The 24996-nt window shown below is 42.7% G+C and overlaps 1 protein-coding gene across 7 annotated transcripts in view; it reads right to left on the bottom strand.

Annotated features, from left to right (window-relative positions):
* Positions 1 to 24996, bottom strand: part of GPHN (gephyrin) — a 464667-nt gene that overhangs the window by 147995 nt on the left and 291676 nt on the right. For all 7 annotated transcript variants that reach the window (XM_066612401.1, XM_066612402.1, XM_066612400.1 and 4 more), the window contains 3 exons: positions 21070 to 21136; positions 9512 to 9784; positions 8091 to 8198 (listed from right to left, as the gene is read on the bottom strand). In XM_066612401.1, the coding sequence (XP_066468498.1) occupies positions 8091 to 8198; positions 9512 to 9784; positions 21070 to 21136 (448 nt within the window). The remainder of the gene's footprint in view (positions 1 to 8090; positions 8199 to 9511; positions 9785 to 21069; positions 21137 to 24996) is intronic.

Consider the following 24996-nt stretch of genomic DNA (forward strand, 5'->3'; position numbering starts at 1 on the left):
AAAATTATGCATAAGATGGATAGAGATTTTCTCCCTTGCACTACACCAAAACTAGGGGATTGACACAAAAGTTGACAGGCAGGAGAGGTAGAAAAGACAAAAGGAAATATTTATTTACTCAATAGATAACCTGCAGAACTCCTTGTCTCAGGATGTTGTGAAGTTATCTGACTAGCTGCCTTTAAAGGGTGATCATACAGATTTGTGGAGGAAATGCCCATCACAGGTTAGAAATCTGTATGCAACCTCTGGGTATAGAGGTAGCCTATTTCTGAATGCCAGATGCAAGTGAGTAGCCACAATATACATATATCGTTTTGTCTTGACTGCTCCCAGCGGCATCTGATGGGCCACTGAGAGATACACATCACTGGACTAGTCAGGCCCTTGGCCTGATTCAGCAGGGCTCTTCTTATGTTAATAAGACATACAGGTTGTGCCTCATTATCCACTGGGGTTCCGTTCTGGAACTCCCAGTGGATTGAAAAAAAATCAGTGGATACCAAATAAAGGAAAAATAGCTTTAAAGACCCACTTCCAGGTTTCTTGCCCCTCCACTGTCACCCCAGAATGCAACGGTATAGATGCTATTTCACATTCAGCCACTAAGTAGGGTGAATAATGGGATCTAGTGGAATGTAATTATAATTATTTAACAGCGTGAAGGTAGGAAATTGGATTTTTTTGATGCTTTTTTCCTTGTTACAAGGCATTTAAAGATGGAATCACTATCAGTGGTGAGTCAATTCAGTGGATACCGAGGTCCCACCTGTATGTTAATAAGTCCATGGAACCAATTTTGTTAATTTTCCTTAAGAATATCAAAATGCTATTTTGCTTTTTCTCTCCATATCATGTTGATCTGAGTCCTTCCTATTTGCCACTGACGTTTTGTAGAAATGTGCATATTTACATGTAGAACTGTCCGATATATGAACATGACAATTGCCGACTTTTATTTATCTCTAAACTTCAATTTTACCATGTATCAAAGAGTAAGGCTGCTTTAATAAATGAAACATCATAACTATAACTAAGAAAGGAAACAGCCAAACGTAACAAAATATGCTCTGATACCAGAAAGAAATTGGCATAATGAAATTAATAGGAATGCACACTACAAAGGGAAGCACACTCTAAGCCAGTGTTGGCGAAACTATGGCACATGTGCCAGAGAGGGTACTCCGAGTCATCTCTGTGGGCACGCACGCTGAGCCACGCAGCCTGGAGAGGGGCGCTGAAACTGCTGTCACTCTAAAGAAAATGGAGACTCTCTCCGAGACTCCGTGTGGGGAGGGCGGGTTGCTTCCCTCTGCCCCGAGCTCACTAACCTCCTCTCCCTTCATTCCGTTGCCCCCACCTGCCCCGAGTTTTTTACCTTTTCAATTCTGCCTGCTCTGCAGGCTTAAGGTCCCTGTTTTTCCCTTCCCCAATTCTCTAGCAGGCTCAGCATCCAGCAGGCTCCTGGCTTTTTCTGTTAGAATGGCTCAGGGCCCTTTAATGGCTGACCACCAGCCAGTCCTGAGCTGCCCTCCTCCTCAGCCTTTGTGAGCCTTTGCAGCCCGCCTTTCTGTGAGCAGCTCCCCACTCAGTGCCAGGAGAGGCTTTTCCTCCACAGCACAGGTGCAGCTGGGGGTGAGCAGCGCAGCCAGAGACAAATCCTGCGTGTCTACTCAGAAGTGAGCCCCATTACAGTGGATGAGGCTTACTCCCAGGAAAGAGTGATTGGAATTAGAGCCTGCTCCTGTGCATGTCTACTCAGAAGTAAGCCTCATTACAGTGCATGAGGCTTGCTCCCAGGAAAGAGTGGCTGGGATTGCAACCTTGGAGCCCGCTCCTGTGCATCTCTACTCAGAAGTAAGCCCCATTAGAGTAAATGAGGCTTACTCCTAGGAAAGAGTGGCTGGGATTGCAGCCTTAGAGCCCACTTCTGTGGGTGGGGTTTTATATATATATATATATATATATATATATATATATATATATATATATATATATATATATATATATATATATATATATATATATATATTGTTTGAGAAAATGAGCAGTGGCAAGGTCTTGCAGCCACCCCCTCCCTGCCAATATTTCTTTACCCAGCATGTAATTAGTCTGTGGAACTCTTTGCCACAGGAAGCAGTGATGACAACTTGCCTAGATGCCTTTAAGAAGAGATTGGACAAATTTCTAGAGGAAAAGTTCATTATGGGTTACAAGTAATAGTAGGTAAAAGATGTTAATGTATGAGTTGTTTTTTCTAAACTAAAACCTCAGTATTCAGGTTAAATTGCTGTGTTGGCACTTTGCGATAAAAAAGTGGGTTTTGGGTTGCAGTTTGGGCACTTGGTCTCTAAAAAGGTTTGCCATCACAGCTCTAAGCCTAGCCAATTTAATTTAAGTGAATTGAGATGAAGACATATTAAGTAATTTGCTCAAAAAAAGCAGATGACATCCTTTGGTAAAATGGTGTGGGAGAACCCGTGGACATTATATATCTGGACTTTCAGAAGGCGTTCGACATGGTCCCTCACCAAAGGCTACTGAAAAAACTCCACATTCAGGGAATTAGAGGACAGGTCCTCTCATGGATTGAGAACTGGTTGAAGGCCAGGAAACAGAGAGTGGGTGTCAATGGGCAATTTTCACAATGGAGAGAAATGAAAAGCGGTGTGCCCCAAGGATCTGTCCTGGGACTGGTGCTTTTCAACCTCTTCATAAATGACCTGGAGACAGGGTTGAGCAGTGAGGTTGCAAAGTTTGCGGACGACACCAAACTTTTCCGACTGGTGAAGACCAGAAGTGATTGTGAGGAGCTCCAGAAGGATCTCTCCAGACTGGCAGAATGGCAACAAAATGGCAGATGCGCTTCAGTGTCAGTAAGTGTAAAGTCATGCACATTGGGGCAAAAAATCAAAACTTTAGATATAGGCTGATGGGTTCTGAGCTGTCTATGACAGATCAGGAGAGAGATCTTGGGGTGGTGGTGGACAGGTTGATGAAAGTGTCGACCCAATGTGCGGCGGCAGTGAAGAAGGCCAATTCTATGCTTGGGATCATTAGGAAGGGTATTGAGAACAAAATGGCTAATAATATAATGCCATTGTACAAATCGATGGTAAGGCCACACCTGGAGTATTGTGTCCAGTTCTGGTCGCCGCATCTCAAAAAGACAGTGGAAATGGAAAAGGTGCAAAAGAGAGCGACTAAGATGATTACGGGGCTGGGGCACCTTCCATATGAGGAAAGGCTACGGCGTTTGGGCCTCTTCAGCCTAGAAGAGAGACGCCTGAGGGGGGACATGATTGAGACATACAAAATTATGCAGGGGATGGACAGAGTGGATAGGGAGATGCTCTTTACACTCTCACATAATACCAGAACCAGGGGACATCCGCTAAAATTGAGTGTTGGGAGAGTTAGAACAGACAAAAGAAAATATTTCTTTACTCAGCGTGTGGTTGGTCTGTGGAACTCCTTGCCACAGGATGTGGTGATGGTGACTGGCCTGGACGCCTTTAAAAGGGGATTGGACAAGTTTCTGGAGGAAAAATCCATTACGGGTTACAAGCCATGATGTGTATGCGTAACCTCCTGATTTTAGAAATGGGTTATGTCAGAATGCCAGATGCAAGGGAGGGCACCAGGATGCAGGTCTCTTGTTATCTGGTGTGCTCCTTGGGGCATTTGGTGGGCCGCTGTGAGATACAGGAAGCTGGACTAGATGGGCCTATGGCCTGATCCAGTGGGGCTGTTCTTATGTTCTTATGGTCAATTAGGATATGAAAACAACTTGTGTCTTCCTTAACAATTGCCCATTTTTCTTATGGGAGGTTTCTATCCCATTCTGGGTGCTGTTTTGGTAGTGTGATTCTGCTCAGGGTGTTGAGGAAGTTGCTCAGTCCCTGCTCCTCCTCTTCTCAGCCCCACTTCAGCTTTTACCTGATTTCCACTAATATAAACCTTCTGAGATAGAAAACTACTGAGTTTTTAAGTCACAAGGTGCTTACTAAGCAGATACCACAGAGTTGATGAGAGCAAACAGTGCAGAAAAGAACCTGAGAAAAACAGACAGTAAAAGGGATATGATGGCATAAAAAATAAAGGGGTCAAATTATATGATTATTTGAGAGACAATCTGGAATAGCTGAGCTATATGATATCAGGGGAGATCGCCTTTAGAAGTCATAGAGGATGTGAGCCCCATCACATGAAACCTTGCAAACTGTGAAGACATGGCTACTTCTATTGTTTTTACATTAGGTACCATTTTTTTCCTTTCCTTACACTCACACTATATGTTTAAGAATGAAACAGCTGTCTTAGTGGATCAGATCCAGGCCAATTTAGTTTATTTTCTTATCTATAGGACCTGATTTCATTTCTTCAAAATAAATGATCACAAGAAAAATTTTCTAGCTATATTCCAAAAGATACAGGTGGGCCCTTTTCATCATTGAGTTTGAAACCTGTGAATTTGACTTACCACAGGTTCCAAACTTATGGTGGAGGGCCCCAACTGACCTCCCGGATACAGCTGGAAGTGCCTTCTGGTCATGTCCAGGAGCTTTCTGAGAACTTTCTGTCAGTATGCCTCAGAACACCAGCCAGAGGTGTTGAAAAGGCACTTCTAGTTTTACCTGAGAGGTCAGGTGGGGCCCTCCACAGCGAGTTTGGTGCTCGGACCTGTGGATTTGGTTATCTGCAGGGATTCTGGGAACCCTTGTGGATGCCAAGAGTCAACTCAGTAAGTCCTTCTCATTCCCGGATCTAACTCAGTGCAGCTGGCCACTGCAGACAAAAAGGGCCCTGCCTAGCCTTAAAAAAAAAAGTATCCCCTTTAAGCACAGTTTTAAAACAGCTTTTCTTACCATTGAAGAGTGGGAGAGTGGCAGGCAGGCAGTCTCAGGCAATTAGAATGGCTATTTCTGGGTTGTGCCAAGATTGTGACCCCCCTCCTTTGGCTGCTGTAGAATGCAATATGGAAGTGTTTAATCACTTCTGTGTTGCATTCTTCAGTGCGCCAGGGCCAAGGGAGGGGGTTGCTTGCCTAGGCGTGACCTGAAAATAGCCATTCTAATTTCTGGAGACTGTCTGCCACTCTACAATGATAAGAAAAGTGATTACTGTGACTTAAAGGGACATAATTTTTTATTTTTTTTAAATTTCACTATCCACAGTTTTCAGCATCAGCGGAGGAATGGAATGGAACTTCCGTAGATGCCAAGGGCCAACCTGTGCATAGGAATCAATTCTGAAAAAACAAACAAATAGGTAACAGTTAAACCTGCAATCATGCATATGTTGTCTTTGTGGGATATGATTCTCCCTTCTTCTTTTTGTAAATTTTAATGTCAGTATGTGGATGCTGAACATAGGGGATGGGGCAGGATAGGAGTGAGTCTCTGCCAATGGTAGACACACTAGTATCGTGCAGAAAAATGTTGACCATCAAAATGAACCCCTCAGATCTTCAGCTGGTTAACAGCTGCGCACACATGCTATCTTCTTGCCATTGGGAATAGATACTAATCCAGTTGAGAAGCTTCTTGGAAGGCTCTTGTCCCAACCCATCCAAAGGTGAAGCCATGATTGATTTGGGGGGCATACTTACCTTCTTCTCTACATTTTCAGTCTTGCTTGAGTGAGGGGAGAAAAACTGCCCATCTTAAGAAGATGCCAGTTGAATTTCCTACCCCTGCAGCTGAAACAAATCTAGCAGCCTTCAACAGCTGGGTGCTTTCCTTCCACCAGACCAAGCATGATTATGGAGAAAAGAAAGAATAGAGGATGTTGCAGGAGGAGGAGGAGAGAGTAAACTGAAGGAAAAGTATGTGGAAATGAGTAAAAAGGAAGAGAGGAGAAATGTACAGGAGGGACAAAAGATCAAGTGGAAGGGAAGGAAAAGTGGGAGGAAAGGAGCAGGGAGGAAGTGTGACAAGTTAGGGGGAGGCAAGCAATTGAGTACATGATGTATTCTGTTTGTTGTTGTAACGTTCCACAACGTGCTTAGAGCAAACCAAGTTATTTCCATTGCTATTAGTACTTTCATAATACTTCTAGGAGGGCAGAAATATTAATGAAGTATTGAGGAATAAAAAAAGCTCAGATTACAGCATTGGTCCTTATTACATTGCAGGGGAATAAATTTATTTCTGTTTCTGCAGAAAAAAAAAGCAAGCAGAAGGGACCTGCACTTGATTTGATTTGTTGACTAAGTGAACATGCAGGTAAAAGGAAAAGGAGGAAGAAAATCACACATTGTTACCATGGGAATAATTCCAGCTAACTGTATCCTTGTAGAAAGAGCAGCAAAATTACTTCTGTATATCCACTGGGAAAATACTTTAGTGGAGAAAGGAGACTCGCCCATCCTACATGGTGCTTGCATACCTTCCCCACTCAGAATCTCTAGGGTTGGTACTGAGAAATAGTGAGTTCCCACCAACACCCATATCTCCTCAAGAAGCATGGAAGGAAACAGATGGCCCAATCCTACCCTCCCCCACTGCCAGAACCAGTATTCTGGTGGCAGGGTGTGCTTTACGGTCTTTGTAAATTGTCTTTATAGAAGTATGTGGAGCCATGTGTTTCTGTTCTGCTGCCAGAGAGGCCGAGAAGGCCTTGTGTGCAGCGGCAGTTTCAGAAGTGGCAGTCACCACCAGTAAGTCAGAGTGGAGAAGGGGGTGAGGTCGACTCGGGGTGTAACTGGGCAGGAAGGGAGAGGAACAGAGTGGGGAGGTGGTGGCAATGGTATGTGCCAGATCCTATCCCCCTCATTTCTATTCCCTCCACCCAGCTCTTTCCTCTCCTTGGACATATGTTATCAAAAGTGGTGGGGTATGTCTAAAAAGACATTTAGGCAGCCCTGGGACTTCCAGTGAGGTAAGTAAAAATGTTTAATACTTACCTCATGTAACCCGTTTCCTACCACAGGCACAGCTTGATCAGTGAGTGGGGGGGTTAGATAGAATTGGGCTGAGAGTCTGTTACTCTCTGCTCTGCATCTTGGGAGCTGTAAGTGGGACAGGGGAAAGGCAAGGGGAAGTTGACTCCTTTTCTACTGTGGCTCCTTCCATGCCTTCCCTGTTAGGTTCCCTGGGACTTGGTAAGGGAGACATGGATGGTCATGTCATGTTTGTTGACAAAACAAAGATAGGGAGAGAAATTCAGTATGGTGATTAAATTACGTTACAGATCTTTCACTGATTCTCTTAACTCAGCTTTCAAAGTGTCAGATACTGATTTCCAAAGTGAGTAAGAGGTTATCGTCTAGATTCCAACTGTATGCACAAGGAAGCTGTTATTTGCTGTGGCAGGGGAATCTGACAACTAACAGCCCAATTCTGGTGTGCAGGACTTGGGGCTACCAATGCAGCCTCCACCAAATCCTGCAGGTCAGCAGGGGACCAGGCTGGCCAGGACAGGTGAGTAAAGAAAGAAGACAAATAATGTAGAAACTATCTATGTATTTTTCATTTTGTTAGTGAGTGACACAAAGTCAAACAAAGGAAACTGGAATACTATCAGTTACTGGTAAAAAAAAAAAGTCAATTGATAAGTAGTAGCATCTACCAGAAATACCTGCCTGTAATACAATGCGAATCTCAGATGCAGCCACCAAAGGTTCTTTGAATTACAAATAAAGCTTCTAACTTTGTCGAAGCAGAAGGAAGTTTGACTGCACAATCCTGTACATTTTACTCAGAAGTAGCTCTCACTGTGTTCAGTGGGATTTAGTCTTTCAAGACTGAAGGTTGCCAACAGTTATGTGTGTTTATGATTGCAACCTGAATGTGAGATACCAAAATTTTTGAGGCAGTTTTCAGCACTAAACACTAATCCTGCTCTGAACCTAAGTGTAAAGCTTCAACGTGGGATGAACAAAAATCTTATTATTAGTATTAAAATAATAATTTTTAAATGCGACATGCTTGATCGCGTGTAACAGCAATTTAGAGATTTTTTATTAGAAAAAACATAGTATATTAGTGGAAATGGAACAAATAGCTGTATCTCCTCATACACAGAGAGAGGCAGGCAGTATATCTGTAGATATTATTAATGCAAAATCCTCTGTAGGTGTATCTTACCGGTTCTCCTGCACTGCCTGCTGCGTGATGGGAATAACAGATGAGACCAGGGATGGGATGTTCACCTTTTGCCATGATAACAGCAGAACTGGTGTAGGATGGATGCTTCTAATGTACAATACATAACAACTATGAATACAATGACAGGAAAACATGAAACTAAACAAGCAAAATGACATAGAGGAAACAACGATGAGAACAGGTGGAATATCTATGCAAGGTGCTTAGGAGTTTAAATGAGCACAATCAGTTTAGATCTCAGGTATTTTCAGTTTTTAATGCTTATTGCTTGCATGTTGAACCTTTCTAGGGAAGCTAATGCTAAATATAGCATTATGAATTATTAATAATTCAGCTTGCCATGGGTGAAAAAGAACTACCTATATCATGGTTACACATGTGTAACACATGTTTTTAAAGAAGAAACAAAAAAATACTGATCATACTATGATCCCTAAGCTTTTTGTTCCAATCACAAGAACACTGGTATAATAGTAATATTTAATGTGTCTAGAAGCCATTTTCCCATGGCCCAAATTTCTTAACGCCACTTCATAATTCTTCCAGTTTTCCAGGACTCAAATACTGCCAAAGCAATTAGACAAGAAGTGTTCAATCTTACAAAAAATTAATTCTTCACAGAGCTAAAACAACGTATTACAATAAAATAGATTTAACTTCTATGAATCAGTTTAAAGCAAATACAAACATTCAGAAGTGTAGGCTGCATGCTTGGGGCTTAACCAAATCCAGATAATGGAAGACCAACAGCAGGTTGGACTTATAGGATCTTTCCCTGCCCCCCCATCCCAATTCAGCACCTATCCTTCTCACCAAATAAGTGATCTCTATGAGGGCTCTGCATAAGCTTCTACAAACACTGATATTAGAAAATTGTGATATAATTTCTAAAGTTACCACTCAGAAGAACTATTATGTTCCTGCATAGCTAGTGGTTTAAATTAAAACCAATGGCTTGGATCCTAAGAACCATAAGCAGAATTTGGCTCAGAAAATGGGGCTTTCCTACCTCTTCCCCTTTGTGGCATTCCTGTGCTTCCCTGAAAAGCTGCACCTGAGAGCTGTGCATATCTCCGGAAGAGTGTTCAGTGTAGTAACAAGAGGGAAGAACCACTGGAAATGAGGGATCTTTGTGCAAGCAGAAATGTTTTCCCATCATGCTAGAAAACTGTTGGATCTAAGCCACCATACGTGAAATGAACTAAAACATGAAGGAAAACCCTATTATACATAGAAAAATTACGCAATCAAACACCAACTTGGACTCTTTTTTATTTTTTTAAATAGAACTACAGACTGGCAAAAATCAGATTAACTCCTGAAAGGCAACTTATTGTTCAGGGAAAGTACCTGAGATAGAAACCAAATGTGCTGCCCCTTTGTATAGGACCCCAACTCACCTTAGCTGCAATGGCTGCAGCAGTTATATGTGAGGAAGAACTATCTTCTGTTGAAGCAACTCCACTATCTTTTTTCTCTTCCTCCTCTTCCTCACACTGTACACCTTTGTCTTCTGTCTGCTTGTGTGGGCTGATGGTTGGAGGGGGAGAAAGAGGTGGTGGTGGTGAAGGTAGATCTTCAAGTTCATCATGTACCTCTTTTACTTTTACAATGGCATCCCGCAAAAGGTCAATGGCATGAGGTAGGGCTGGCAGTATAAACTGAAAGCATTCCTGTGCACAATGAGAAAAATGACAATGAAGACTTCCTACAGAAATTAATTGCTGAACAGGTTGAGGATTAAAAGTCTAAATCTGCATGATGTTTTTACTTATATGTTATGGACTTTTTGATATGCTATTGTTATCTTAATTTTTCTTATCTTATCATATTTCTTATCTTATCATATATTTCTTATCTTATCATATAATTTTTCTTTATCTTAGCATATTGTTTAGTTTTACAATGACTATACCACAGTTCCACTGTCTAGACTTTTCTATTTATTCAGGTAGACCACAGCAAGTTTTAATCTTGTGGCCTGAGAAACTGAACATGTCAGCAAACTGAAATTTTAGATAAAGGAACAGTTGTCAGAAGTGTTTATTTACAAAGGGCGCAGTCTTAACCAACTTTCCAGCACTGACTTAGCTGCAATGCAGCCCTAAGGTAAGGTAACAAATATGTCCTTAACTTGAGGAGGCCCCCTTGAGTGCCTCCCTACTGCAGGAGGCAGTGCACACCACATTGGCACAGCTATGTCAGTGCTGGAAAGTTGGTTAGGATTGTGCCCAAGTTATACAGTGCATTTGCCTATTTAAATATTTGAAAAAATATAATTTTGTGTGTTCTTGCTAAAGTCACCTTTTAAAAAAGAAAATGTTGGTAAAAGGGGCCCTCATATCCATGGATCCTGAAACTGTGGATTCAGTTACCCATGGATCAGGTTCATGTTCACCTCCTCTGTCCTCTGAGTTCAGCAGAGGCCACAGAGGGCCTCCCCAGGCCTCCTAATGCCTTATTAGGTATTAAAAACGTCATTTCCTTTTTCTCTGTGAAACCAGAAGTTGTATTATTTCAACTGCCGAGCTCAGTCTGAGCCCAGCAGAGGCTGTGGACAGATGTGGGGGCAGGCGTTTGGGGGCAGGAGGAGGGCGGGGGCAGGCGTTTGCCTGTATCTGCTGTTTCAGGTAACTGCAGGAGGTTGGTTTGGAAAGGAACCCCTTGCAGATATGGGACATGGCTGTATTGACTTTTTAATGTCCTAAATACAAAAGAAATAACCAACTTTGTCCACTGATTTTGATTTTATACTTAACAAACCTCTTCACAAGTCACTCTATATAGCAATATTAATGCTTTTTGCCCTTGCAGAAGTCATGTGGTGTCAGTAATGTATTTTCTCACTTATTACAGGGGCAGCCCAATCCTAAATTTTGCTGGAAAAATGTAAGCTGGCATGACTGTGCTGTATCCAGTGCAAGTTTGGGGACAAAAGTAGTGCAGCTCAAGGTAATGGCACTTCCCCTTACCCTGTGTCATGCTGCAGTGGCCTCAATGGGTCTGTTTGGATCTGAGCCACCTCAGGAGGTGGTACAGATCTGAGCAGAACGGAGCAGCCAGAGGCTGCTCTGCACTGCCTGGGAACTGGGGTCAGGATTGGGCATAACCGCTGGATTCTGGCCCTGCCTCCTGCTCTCTGCCCACCCTCCCCCACTCTGGAAGTGAGCTTGGCCAATGCAACTCACCCATCTTCAGGGGCCCGCGGCAGTGCAAAAAGGCCAGGGCACATCTGTGTGCTGGCCTAACTCTCTTCAGAGTGGTGCAAAAGTGCTTTACAGCACTTTTACAACACTCTTGGGCTGGCACAAGGGGCTTGTGTCGCCCAAGTGAGATCTAGGATTGCGCCCATGTAGTGTTACACAGAGTCTGATTTATTTTCCATATTCTGTAGTAAATAATCCATCATCTTTTACCTGCCCCCCATGTTTCAATGAAGTGCTCAGCTATGTGTATTTCATGCTCACCTACCCCAGTAAGAACAAAAGGAAAGATCCTGTGTGTTCTTGCTAAACAGAATCCTGTGTCCTGCTGGATCAGAACAAAAGGTCTCTCTAGACTAGCATCCTGCTTCAGACAGTGAACAAACAGGTGCCTTCTGGAAGCCCACAAGCAAGGCAATATTTTCCCCTATTGTTGTTTCCCAGCAACTGCTATTCAGTGTCATACTGTTTCTGAACATGCAGGTGACATATAGCAGTGGTTCCCAAACTGTGGGTCAGGATTCCAAACTTATTAGCCACTTTATCAGCCATGGCTACAATGGTGATTGGGCAGCAGTGCTGCCCCCAAATGCCAGGTCATGTATACCAGTAGTGTATCAGGTTACTGCTTGCAGTGGTAGCCAGGCTGTGCTTGCCAGCATTTTTGCGTCTGCCACAGTTATGAAGTTGCTTACACCGACATGACACTTGTTCCAGCGGCAAAAATTCCCACAGAATTGGGCTCTAAGTCCCCAACATATATATATGCTGTTCTAGACATCTGTCCAGAAGCTGGAATGGATATAGGTTGAAGCAGCTGGCTCTTGCCAACCTAGCACTATTGTGCCTGTGTAAAAGCAGCCCAAGTATGTACTGCACCATGTGAAAGTACCAACGCAACAGCCGATAACTCAGGCATCTGTAATTCAGACTTCCATAACTTGGGGAGCCTGTGTATTCTATTATGGCTTTCTCTCACAAGGATCCCTTTAAATGTGGAACTCTGTCACTCCAAGACTTTGGAGTAAACTTTTCATAAATCTAGCATTTGCCAATGTTGTGCTCTGCCCAAGCAAGTAAAACAAGGTCTGTGGTAATCAGATTGGACAACCTAATTTCCTAGGCACATTCCTTGAATCTTTTTTTTTGCCATTTACTGAGTGAATGAAAGTGAGTAAAACCTTCAGTCAAGGGGAGCAAAGCAAACCTCATGCTGCCGGAGGAGCACCTGAAAGTTGGCCTGCATACATGCAGTTCCCATTTTATTGTACAAACAGATCCACTCACTGAATGGCCAGACTCTCAAATAAAGCTGGCACCATCTAAAAATAAAGGGTTTCCTGTCATGAAGCATATGCGCTCAAGTATTAAATATCAAGTAGTAAAGCATATTTCAAATATGAAAATGTGCATATTACATGCACGTTCCATACAAGATCAAATATTGCAGTGTAGAATATTTTTAATTCTTATAACTAGAGTGTTTTGTGAGTAAGATAGGATTACACCTGAAGTGTTTCTGACACAACGGGCCTATTTCTGAGTAAAATAAATAACACAGTTTTCAAACACATACAAGTTTTATTTCCTAAGTTATAACTCTTATAACTTAAAAATATTTGTATTTCCTTACAAGTGAAACTATGGACAACATCCTGTTAATCTGTGTTCTAATTTACTGTGTCAGTGAAAACACCAGACAGCAAAAGGGCACAAGCTAAGATGTACATGACACAACTGTACCAAAATAAACTGGTAGCAGTTTATTAAAGCACATTGGTGCATGTGGAGAGCCATGTTGCTCCTCACAGCTCCCTCATGCTCAGCAGTGGTATGCCATTTATGGTGGCACAGTGCCATTTATGACAGCAGAACACAAGTTCCTCTGTTATAACTGATGAATAGGACTGGGCTGTCTGTTGTCTACTTGGAAAGCTCTAAAGTTTCAAGCGATTTCATAGCTACCTGGATATTAGCATCAGTTCTGTGCATCAGCCCTAGTACAAAATTTGCCCTCTTCACACACCAGCTGCCACACACCAGGTTGACTTTTCATTGAGCTCTGCACCACAACCCTGAGATCTTTTTCCTGGTTTCACATAAACAGTTCAATCACCAGTGCATATGTGAAGTGCAGGTTTTACGCTCCAATATGAATCACTTTATTGACACTGAACTACATTTAACCATTTGGTTGCCCCTTCACCTGGTTTGAAGAAGTCCTTTTTACAGTACTCCACAGTCTGTTTTGGTTTTTGCCACCCTGAATAGTTTGGTGTAATCTACAAACTTGGCTACCTCACTGTTTACCTAAGCACCATATCATTTATGAAGACGTTAAAAAGCATTGGGCCTAAGACAGATTCTTCGGAGGACTCCACTTCTTACTTTGCTGCACTGTGAAAATTGCCCATTTATTCCTGCTCTCTGATTGGTGTTCTTTTCAAGCCAAAGGAGAACTTCTCCTCATTTTCCATGCCTGCTAAGTTTACCAAAGAACCTTTGGTAAGGATCTTTGTCTTAAGGTTTTGAAAGTACACATGCACACTGTCATCGGGAATACTGCTATCCAAATGGCCATTCACAAGCTCAAAACTCTAAAAGCTTAGCACAGTAGAACTCACTTTTGCAGAAACTATGTTGATTCTTTTTCAGCATGGTGTGTTCTTCTATATGTTTAATAGAAATCATCATCATCACCAGTCCTATTAGGTACCAGTATGACTTCAAAAGATGTCAATAGCTTGGTTTTACTTTACGTATGGCTAGCTAGGAACAGAACACCTCAATCTGTATTGACAATCCTTGTTGGCATCCTTCAGTCTAAGAAGACTCTGGTATCGCACTCTGAATAGTGTTCTGGAACAGAGTGTCCTCTCCAGTGCGCAAAGCCTGGGTAAAGTAGATATGGAGGCTAGACTGTTCCCCATGCAGCAAATCCCCCCTCTCCAAGTCGCTGAAATGGTCCAATGGAAAGGCAGAGGCCAATACGGTTGGTTCCAGCAGCGTCGCAGGAGTTGCCAGAACGTGTCTGTGTTCAGCCATGAACTGCCTCAGGGACTCCAGCTCCGGATTTTGCCTCAAGGTTGACTCCTGAAGCCTTTTCCATAATTGGATGTAGCCACAAGGCAGTGGAGGTTTGGGATCAGAGTTTTCCTTCTCTCAGATGAGCTGCCTTCCCAGGCTAACGAGTCCCATCTACCCGGTATTGACAATAGCGATAGTTAATCTAACAAAAACATTTTTTAATTGTTCAGAGAGAGTCCAATACCCTCATCATTTGGTTCCCATATTCAAAAGGGTATGGACACACCCCCAGTTAAGAATCCCAGCTTTAGAACCTCATTTCTTGACATTTCTTTTTGACACAGTTTTTCAGACTCCCTTCTTGAAGGGTCAGTTCAGGTATAGGTATCTGCCCTATATCATCCATAGTGAAGACAGATGCAAAAAATTCATTCAGTTTCTTTGCAATTTCCAGATCCTCTTTAAGCTTCACTTTAATTCCCTCATTCAAGTGCTTCACTGGCAGGTTTACTGTTTTTGATGTATTTAAAGAAGTTTTTACTGTTTGCCTTGATGTTTTCAGACATGCGCTCTTCATATTCTTCTTTTCATACCCCTTATTGTTACATTTCTTTTGCCAGAGTTGCGTTCCTTGTTCTTTTTGGGAAAGACTTCCATTTTCTGAAAAAAGTCATACTTTTTATAGCTTTTTGACTTAACCCATGAATCATGCTGGCACCCATGAATCCTGCTGGATCTGATGATGGCTCTTCTACTTAGGGCACAATCCGAACCCCTTATGTCAGAGCTTTCCAGTTTTGGTTGCCAGCACTTTCCAGCACTGACATAAGGGCAATGCAGCTCCGAGGTAAGGGAACAAACATTCCCTTACTTTGAGGAGGGCTCTGTGAGTGACAACCAACTGCAGGATGCAGCACACCTCCCACTGGCACTGCTATGCCAGTGCTGGAAGGTACTGACACAAGGGGCCCTAACCAGCAGTTATGCCGGTATAGGAGCCCCTGGAGGGTCGCAAATGTGCCGCAAAGCACGTTTGCACCTCCGTGGGAGGAAGCTGCGTCAGCGCATCCAGCTGCGCTGATGCACGGAGGCCGATGGAGGCCTCCGCAGTGGCTTCCTCCCTGCCGCTTGTGCCAGTGCACCTGTGCCGACACAAGTGGCGAAGGTAGGCTTGGGGGAGGGCGAAGAGGAGGCGGGAGGGGGTGTTTCTGGGCAGAGGGTGGGCGGTTGATTGGCGGCCCCAGGGGCGGGTGGGGAGCCGGTTATGCCGGTTATGCCGGTGGTTATGCCGGATCTCAACCCCCGTCCCTGGGGGAGAACTGAGCGGCTTCGAGCCGCTCCGCTCTCCTTGGACTTGTGCCACCTCCAGATGTGGCGCAGGTCCGAGGAGACCCATTGGGGCACGCAGCTCTTACCCAGGGGTAAGGGGAAAAGCTTCCCCTTTCCCCTGGCTGAGCTGCTGCACCCAACAAACCTACGCTGGATGCAGCGCAAGCCTCCTGGCTTGCCTGTTCCAGTGCAGGTTTGGATTGTTCCCTTAGTGGAATATATTCTGTTGAACTTCTGTTATTGCAGTTTTAAAAAACCTCTATGCACTTTGGAGAGTTTTGACCCTCTTGACTCTCTTTCAGCTTCCTTTTTATTAGTCCCATCTTTTTTTTCTCTTTTTTTGAGACACTCCTCCTTTTGAAATCACATGTGGCTGTGTTGAACTACCTTGGAAACTTTCCAAAAGCTTATATGTAGAGGCAGTCTAAAACAGTTTTTTTTAAAATGGACAGCGGTGCTATCCTTAAAAAAGGGCTGAAAGTGGTGTTATAGCGGTGTTATGTTTTTTTGTTCCAAATTAATATTTTAATCAATTTTAAAGCATTTTTATTGATTTTATTAATCATTGTCATATAGGTGGTAGATATGTTTTTATGCCAGTGGCTGTCAGCAGGCATAGCCCCAGGAATAAAACAGGCATAAAACACATCTCTCTCTCTCTCTCTCTCTCTCTCTCTCACACACACACACACACACACACACACACACACACACACCCCTACCTGAAGAGCACAACTACATAGTCAACTACTTGAATTAAACTTACAGGGCCGTTTAAGATTTGCATGCTACTTGTAAAAACAACTAAAATTAACCTAATGCTGCCAAACATGAAGACATTGAGAAGATAGCAACTTGAACAAACAAACATAATTGAACATAGCATTGAATTGCTATGAAAACGAACTGGATTTAAAGTGTAGGAAAAAAAGCACACCAAGGAACGTGTATCTCAGATTTGCTTTCCATAGGGTTTAATATATTTATCAGCTTGGATAGAGGGACTACCTTCTCAGGTGTTTTTGGGGCCTGTGTTTATTGGATCAGGACAGTTATAGTGACATTGAATTCCTCTCAGCCTGCCCTTTCCAATGGACTAAGGCATGGTTGCCTACTCATGAGTAAATGCGCACCATGACTCACTTTGACTGTCCATAGGGCTCCATGCATTTTGCTTGGCAGCTTCTAAGCATGCTCAGAAGACCCTACAGTCAATTAAAGCAATAGAGCTCCAAGGGAGTTGGGGGGTTAGAAACACAGTCAGAAGCACTCGGGATGATCCACAGATGTGCTGCAGCCACTTTAATAGGTACATGGTGGTGTTATTTCGTTGACTGAGCAGGATATCGCGTTTTGTCATTTTATAAACTCAATTTTGCATTATGGTGGTGTTATTTCACAAATACCATTTTAGACTGCTCCTACTTACATGATGAACTGGATAGCACTATGGTCAGGGTTCTGTATCAGTTCAGCCTTGCACTAGGTCCTTGTAAGTCCCCGAGGCCACAAAACCCGTTCTGGTCTAGGCATCTGAGCATAAGCAAAGTTCTAGATGTTTCCAACAAAGCAGATGGTCAAAGAACTTGTTTATTATCTTGGCTGGCCAGCCACCTACTTTCCAATCTCACAGTTTTGTGGCTGACACCCTTATTAGTGGACTAGCCTGACCCTGGGAGGAAATCCTATGCTTCCATTGTATTATTATCTTTGCCTAGTAAGCCTTCTGTTGCTGCCTTATTGCAGCTCCAAGCAGGAAACAAGTGAGCATAAACCATGCTTTTTTGCTTTTTGAACTGAGCTCTATGCAAGTGTGTGTGTGTGGTTTCTGTAGCTGCTCTTTTCCAGTGCCTGCAGTACTTAAAATTAAAGAACCAGTAAGTAAACCATGAGCATCTTATGTCGTGTTCTTCTTGGCATTTCATATCACTTTCAAAGCCCATAGCTGGAGCATACAGTCCTGGGTGTAGAATAGAAGTTGGGCAGTTCAATCCTAACTACCAACCAATGTGGCGATGCAGTGATGCCAAAGCAGTGACTAATGAATCCTGCGAAGAGTTGCCAGCTGCCTCTTCAGGGTAAGGGAATACTTGTTCCCTTGCCCAAGGGTAGGCCTGTGCCAGGCCACTAGGTCTAGTTGGACCTGTGCCTTCTCTACAACTGGCGCAAGTCCATGTGGATGTGTGAAGGTGGATTGAGGTCAGAAAGGGGATTTGGATTTGTCAGACGTAGCTGCTGCTAAAACTGCCTCCTTCCAAATTCACCCTCTGCTCTGCCTCTATTATTATTATTATTAACAGTATTTATATACCGCTTTTCAACGGAAAGTTCACAAAGCGGTTTACAGAGAAAATCAAACAAACAACATGGCTCCCTGTCCCACGAAGGCTCACAACCTAAAAGGATGCAGAAGAATACCAGTAGACAGCTACTAGAAAAAGTGCTGGGGTGAGGAGGGCCAGTTACTCTCCCTCCGCTAAATAAAAGAAGAGCACCCACTTAAAAAGTGCCTCTTACCCAGGTAGCAGGGGTTAAATCACTGCCTTGTTTCGCCCACTCCTGGTCTCCTGGGCTTATTTACCTGTTGCTTGCAGCAGCGGCCAGGTTGCACACTCTGGTGTGCTGACTTTTTTGACGGCCAGAAAGTGTTGGACACCGCCAGAATGCTCGTTCAAGCAATGTATGTCTCTAATGGGATTGGACCATAAGGTTGCTTCCCAGACCAATTTTTCTAAGGCACAGTCATTTGTGTACCTAGACATGTTCTCTGTTTGTCTTGACCTGAATTTAACCAGTTTATGTGAGAATAATTGAACTCATCCATTACTACAACACTTTGTCCTTTGGATGCTCCCTGATTTTTTTCATTAAGTCAAAGCCTCTTCTATGTTGATCAGAAGGGCAATAGCAAGTTTTCTTAACCTTACAGGTCTCAAAAAAAAAAAACCCCAGAAAAAATCCACCATGACCAGAGGTTCAGAACAAGACAGTAGATTAGAAATATATTTCTTAAATTTAGCAAGCTTGATCACAGTTTTTGTTCCTCTAAGACAGCTATTCCCAAACTTACTGTGGTCATACGCCCTTCTTTTGTGGTGGCCTCTTCTTCCCAGCATTCTCAGGCACCGCCATCTTGGATCACATGAGATGTCAGGAAGAAGAGACCCACCAAGGACATCCTGCAGTGCATCGTTTGGGAACCACTTTTCTAAGAACATTAGAATAGAAAGTTACACCTTAAATGCATATAAATTTTCTTCTGCTTCTTTTACATAAACTACCATCATTGCACTGTGTTGTACCATGAGATGTCTGTAGAGTATTGTCATAGTCTGTCTAATACATATGATCTCATAGCATGGGCTATGTAATAAACTTTTTTTTTGGCACTATAAATTTTTATTTTAATAGCATTTCTTCTACAGATAAACATATTTAAAGATCAAATCCTGTTCTAATCATTTCCTGACCAAAAGTGCAGTTTATCTTTTTCCTTTCTGAATAAAATGCTGCTATGAGCAGACATGCAAAGGCGCATGTGCGCACACAGACTTCAGTTCCATAAACTGTCACCTACACAGAAATAGGCATATTCATATATATAAATAATCCTGCGTTTGTTTTGTTTAAAGTATTTCTAGTCGAATAACCTTCTATTTCACTTCAGGGGCTATCAGAGCAGCTTGTAGATGTTTCTGCATGGAGGATATGCATACCAATCAAGTAGTGATATACACTTTGGATGCATCTCTATAATCTGGCTTCTGTGCTGTCATGTCATTGCATTTCTATAACCCTGGGATAATTAGACTTTACTGCTTCTACTTATTTTATTTTTAAAATCAAATAGACTTGTAAGGAAATGTTATTCACAATCTCACTTGTCACATTTATAAAAAATTAAATACTAAAATTTATATTCTTTAGATGCAAGTTTAAGTTTTAAGATGAGAGCAGATGATCTATTTTACTTATTTTATATGGATTGTGCCTCTGTATTCGTGGATTTGGGACCATGTTTTAACTAACCATAGGTTCCAAACCCACAATTGAGGCCAGAGCTAAGCTCCCAGGTGTGACTGGAGATGTTCTCTGGTCACATTTTGGAGCACTTCTGAAGCCCAAAGAGGCTGTATGCTGCCTCTGCGGGCCTCAGAAAGGCCTCCAGAAGTGTCAGAAAGGCACTTCCAGTTTTCAGAAAAACTGGGAGTTTTCAGAGCACCTCCAAATGGTGACCGGAGAACATCTCTAGTCGCCTTAAGAGGTCCTACAGACCAGGACTGCAGATTTGATTATCCACTGGTTTCGGTATATGTGGGGGGTCCAAGAACAGATCACCCACAGATACCAAGGTCTGACTGTACTGCCCTTTCTCCAAGGAGCTCAGGGTGGTGTACATCGTTCCTTTTGAAGGACTCCTTTTGTCTTCACAGCAAGCCTGTGAGGTAGGCGAGGATGAGACGGTGCCTTGTGGGCCCAAAGTCACCCACAAGTCCTCATGGTTGAATGGGGATTTGATCCTGGCTCTTCCAGATATAAGTCCAACATCGGACCCACTACAACATCCTGGCTAATTCAGATTAACAATCTTTGCTAAAAGTCAATATCTCATATGAAGAAACAGATGAGGAAACATATGAGAATGCCCATAGGGTATATAAAAATTACTACTGTGTATTCACTTATTCAAAAGATTTTCTTCTTCATTATAACATTATGCAGGCTAACTAACATCTAAAGCTGGAATTCCCAAAGTGTGCACTGTAATGCCTAAGGCACACTCACAAGGCTTGCACAGGCATTCCCTGGTCAACTTGGATTGCAAGATTCATGATGGCAGCACCCAAATCTAGAAAGTTTTGGGTGCTGCTTAGATCTTTCAGTCTCATGAAATCTCACACAATTTGGGTGCTGCCATCTTGGATCTCATGAGATTTTATGAGATCCAAGATGGAAGCACCTGACTCAGCTGGGAAGAAACTGGGTGAGCATTATGACCCAGGTAAGTCTGGGAATCACTCATCTAAGTTAGATGTTTGTACTAATGTGATTTGATTAGTTCCACATCTGGGAGTTCTGATGCAGACAAGAATTCCCTCATGCAGAATGGCATTCCCATTAATTTCACTGGAGGATCAGAGTCAATGAATATTAGATGACTTTAAGATACCCCCAAATGCAAGCCTTCTTCACTTTCTTTGGTAGTTGGATAGAGGTCACTGTAAATTTCATAGAATGTAATTCTGTCATACTGTCCATAATAAATCATTTTTAATGGTCTCTTTGTAATTTCAAAGCTGAGCATTATCTTTGCAATTTCATTAATAGCTTAGCAGAACACACAAAATTATTTTCTCTCTTCAAGACTATAGATTTTTTTTTGTTAGCATATGGCTTACCTGTGACCCTTTCTTGCTACCTGGAAGATTAATTATGAGAGTTTTCCCTCTGATTCCACATACAGGTCTGAAAAGAAAGAGAGAGCGCTAAACACTAATGTGTGGGAAACATCAACAGTAAAATCCAAATTGGTAATTAGATGTAATTGTCTACCAATGACTAAGACGGGAAAGAATTTAGAATGTGTTCAAAAGAAACAGGCAACTGGATTTATATGTTCACAAACCAATCTGATTTCAATTTAAGCTGAGACAGGGAACCATCACATTTCTTTGTTATGTAACCCATTTTGATGTACAGTAGACCCTCAATGCCAACTCCTCACACCACCCCTGGTTTGAACGATGGAAGTAGCAAAAAGTAATGGCCTAAATTATCAGGGGCAGTGTTACTAACTGCAAGAACTTATTAGCCACTGAGCATAAACAAAATTCAAGGCTTTAAGCGAGAGCTATTCAAACTGGGGTGTCGTGATGCCCCAGCCTGACAGCCCTAGCCTCTGCCCCCTTAAGAGGCGGGGGTAGGGGGAAGGCAGCAATGCGATCCCCAGGACTGTGTTGCTAAGGGGGCTGCAGGGACTGGGATGTACTCACCAGTCCCTGCAGCAGCCTGTCAGGGGTGCGGGGAGCCCTGCGCGAGCATCAGCAGGGCTCCACGCAAAACCGGAAGTGGAGAGTTACTGCTCCGTTTTCATTTTTATAAGGCAGGGGAGCCCTGCAAACGCTCGCGCAGGGCTCCCCGCACCCCCAGCAGGCTGCTGCAGGGACTGGTGAGTACATCCCAGTACTCACCCCTTCCCCCTGCCTCCGCTGCCTTCCCCTGCCTCCGCTGCCTCCCTCTTCTCCCCTGCAAAGACTTAGTGTAAACTCTTTGAGAGTTTGAAAACCGCAGCTTTAAGTTATTCTTCCAGATTCAAAGACAAAAGAGTAATTTACCAATCACTTTACAGTGTGAATATAATATTCAAAGAACATCTTTACTTCTGTCTCTTTCTTATATTTTACAAAGTAATAGTTACCATTCACTTTAAAAATACATTCCATTTTCTATATGATTCAACTGAATATCTGTGTTCTGGTGCTCCCAAAACTTGATGTAAAGTACATAAAATAAAGAACACTAATTTCAGCAAGGTCTAAAATGCATTATTCAGATGAAGCATTTATACACATCTTTGATTAATTCAGGCAGATGCAAAAACTTTGTTCACAGGAAAATGACAATTTTAAATTGTTTTGAAAATTGAAATAATTTTATCATTTTAGGTTAGTTTATGCAAATACATACCAATACTTAGAAGTGGTATTTAATGGATTTCAGTTTTTCTTTTCTTTGTGAAGTGTTTTGTATCAATTCATTAGACTTGAATAGACTAGTTTTCTCATAACTCATGATAAAGATGGCCTGAAATCCCCAGTATCCTCTTGGGTAAAAAACAACATTTATGTAATCTTTCATAGTATTTTGAATATTTGGGCAGCCCAATCCTGAGCTGCCCAGTGTGTGGGGCTACAGAAACACAGAAAATGGCTGCTGCTGCATCCAGCGTGCCCCAGGCAGCTGCCTCCTCAGGAGAAGGGGACTTCTGTAGCTTGCAATGGGGCTATTCGATTCTACGGAGACCCAAGGGTTGGCCTCACTCCCTCCTCCTGGCACGCCTCCGCCCTGCCCTCTCCCTGTTTCCCCCACTCCAGAATGCCACCTCCCCTATGCCCCCACCTACCTTGCCGCTGCCCAACAGTGGCGACCAAGTGGCAGAGCTCTGGTGTGCCACTGGCATTAGCCCAGCACCGGTCAGCACTGAGCTAGCACTGGTGTTTCACTGGCGCTGAAATAGCATTGGTGCTCCACTGGCGACAGTGCATAACAGCAGTGAGCTGGTGCACACTGCATAGAATTGGGCCCATAGACAATTTTTCACATCTTGGTGTTGTAATTACTATACTGTCCAGTATACCTATCCAATCTATCACAGTATTATGCCATCTACTAGAAAAGTCGGAAAGGCAAGTAACAGCTAAGTATATAATCCTCTTTAAAGATACACAGGTCCAACCTTGTTATACACGGATTTTTTATACATGGATTTGACTCACAACGAATGGCCACTGCAAATGAGAAGGAATGTGCTGATCCCTGGAGAAGGGGAAAAAAGCATCCCTTTAAAATCACAGTTTAAAAAACTGCTTTTTACTGTTGTAGGGACACAGTCATTAGAGATTACAGGTATAACCTAATTATCCATGGATTTTTCATGGGGTGTGTGTGTGAAGCCACAGATTTTTCTATCTCAAAGCTGATGAGATATACCCTTTAAGTTAAAGGAAAACAGTCCTTTAACAATAGTCTCCTTAATGAGAGAGAGAGAGGGAGCAGCTGGTTGACAATTCATCAATCATTCTCTCCAGGCTTCACTCCTCCCTTCCACCTGAGCACCTGAAAGAAGGCTAAATAGCAGTGATTATCACTGAGGCTCCTGATGAAAGGAGGGATTGCTGCCTCCTAATGAAGCCTAAGTGCCTGTGGGAGACTGATTGCCTCTGTGTGCATTTCAAAAGGTCAGCAAGGCTGTTTTTATGTCACTAGAGCAAAGGGACTTTGTTTTTTAAACTGATTTGCTTTAGTGCAGTTTTTTGCCATCCACATGAGTTCTGGGAACGGAACCCTCAAGAATAATGAGACACAACCTGTATGCGCTATATTAGTACAAAGCACACTCCTGAGAATTTTTGATGGTCCATAGCTACAACCCAGCTGCATACTTGTCAGATCATATATAGTGTTCACCATCTGATCAAAGCAGACATTGGGAAAAGAGACATTTTTTCAAGTGATGCTCATCTTATGTTTAGCAAGGGGAAAGTAACTATACCTCTTCATTCCAACAGTGTCTTTTCTAGTTAATGGTGTTTCTTCTGTATCTTTTTAGATTGTGAGCCCTTTTGGGACAGGGAGTCATTCAGTTATTTGATTTTGTCTTTAAACCACACTGTGAACTTTTTTGTTGAAAAGTGGTATCTAAATATTCTTAACAACACCACTAGAGAACAGAAAATTGAAATCTAATTCCCTGCATCATCCTCAGAAAATGTGATCAGCGCTGTTAACAATGAGATGATGCATGTGTAGCTTCCGGGGCTGGCTCAGGCCAAGAACCACACACACAAAGCATCTATAGGCGTAACCTAATTATCTCATGGATTTTCACCCAGTTTTATCTCAATGAGAAAGGCCCTTTAAATTAAAGGGAAAAGGTCACTTAACAATAGCCTTGTTAATGCAGGAGAGGGCAACCAGCAGGCAATCTATCAATCATTCTCTGTCCAGGTGCTTAGAACAGCTTCAGTTCTAGGCAAGTGACCCCTTCTTTCTCCCACAGCATGTGAAAGAATGCAATGTGATTATCACCCCCTCTTTGCAGACTTACCCTGCACTGTGTTGAATGGAGGGGTCACTGCCTCAGATTGATGCTTCTGTCCAGTATTACAAAGGTCAGCAAGACTGTTTTTAAATTGCTCTGCAAAGGGACATAGCTTTTTTAATGGATTTCCTTTAACACTATTTTTGGCATCCACATGAATTCTGGGAATGGAACCCTCGTGGATACAAAGACTCAACCTGTATTTGCAAGGGTAGATTCTGATAAAGCTAATAATAAAGCTGATAAAGCTAATAATCAGGGATGTGAACTCAAGTCAGGTGACTTGAGTCCAAGTCGCAAAACACATGTTTTTTGCTGACTCATTTACACTTGAGTCACCCGTGTCGATGACTTGGGAATTGACTTGAGTCTGAGGCCACTGACTCAGAACTCAGTCCCCACACATGTAGACTCTAGTCTGTCTGTGTCTACTTCTATTGGTTCATGAAAGACCTTGTAGGGCCATCATCATTCAGACCAGGCGAGCAGCAGGGAGGTTCTAGCC

The sequence above is a fragment of the Tiliqua scincoides genome, chromosome 1, assembly GCF_035046505.1.
Source record: "Tiliqua scincoides isolate rTilSci1 chromosome 1, rTilSci1.hap2, whole genome shotgun sequence".
Taxonomy (NCBI): Eukaryota; Metazoa; Chordata; class Lepidosauria; order Squamata; family Scincidae; genus Tiliqua; species Tiliqua scincoides.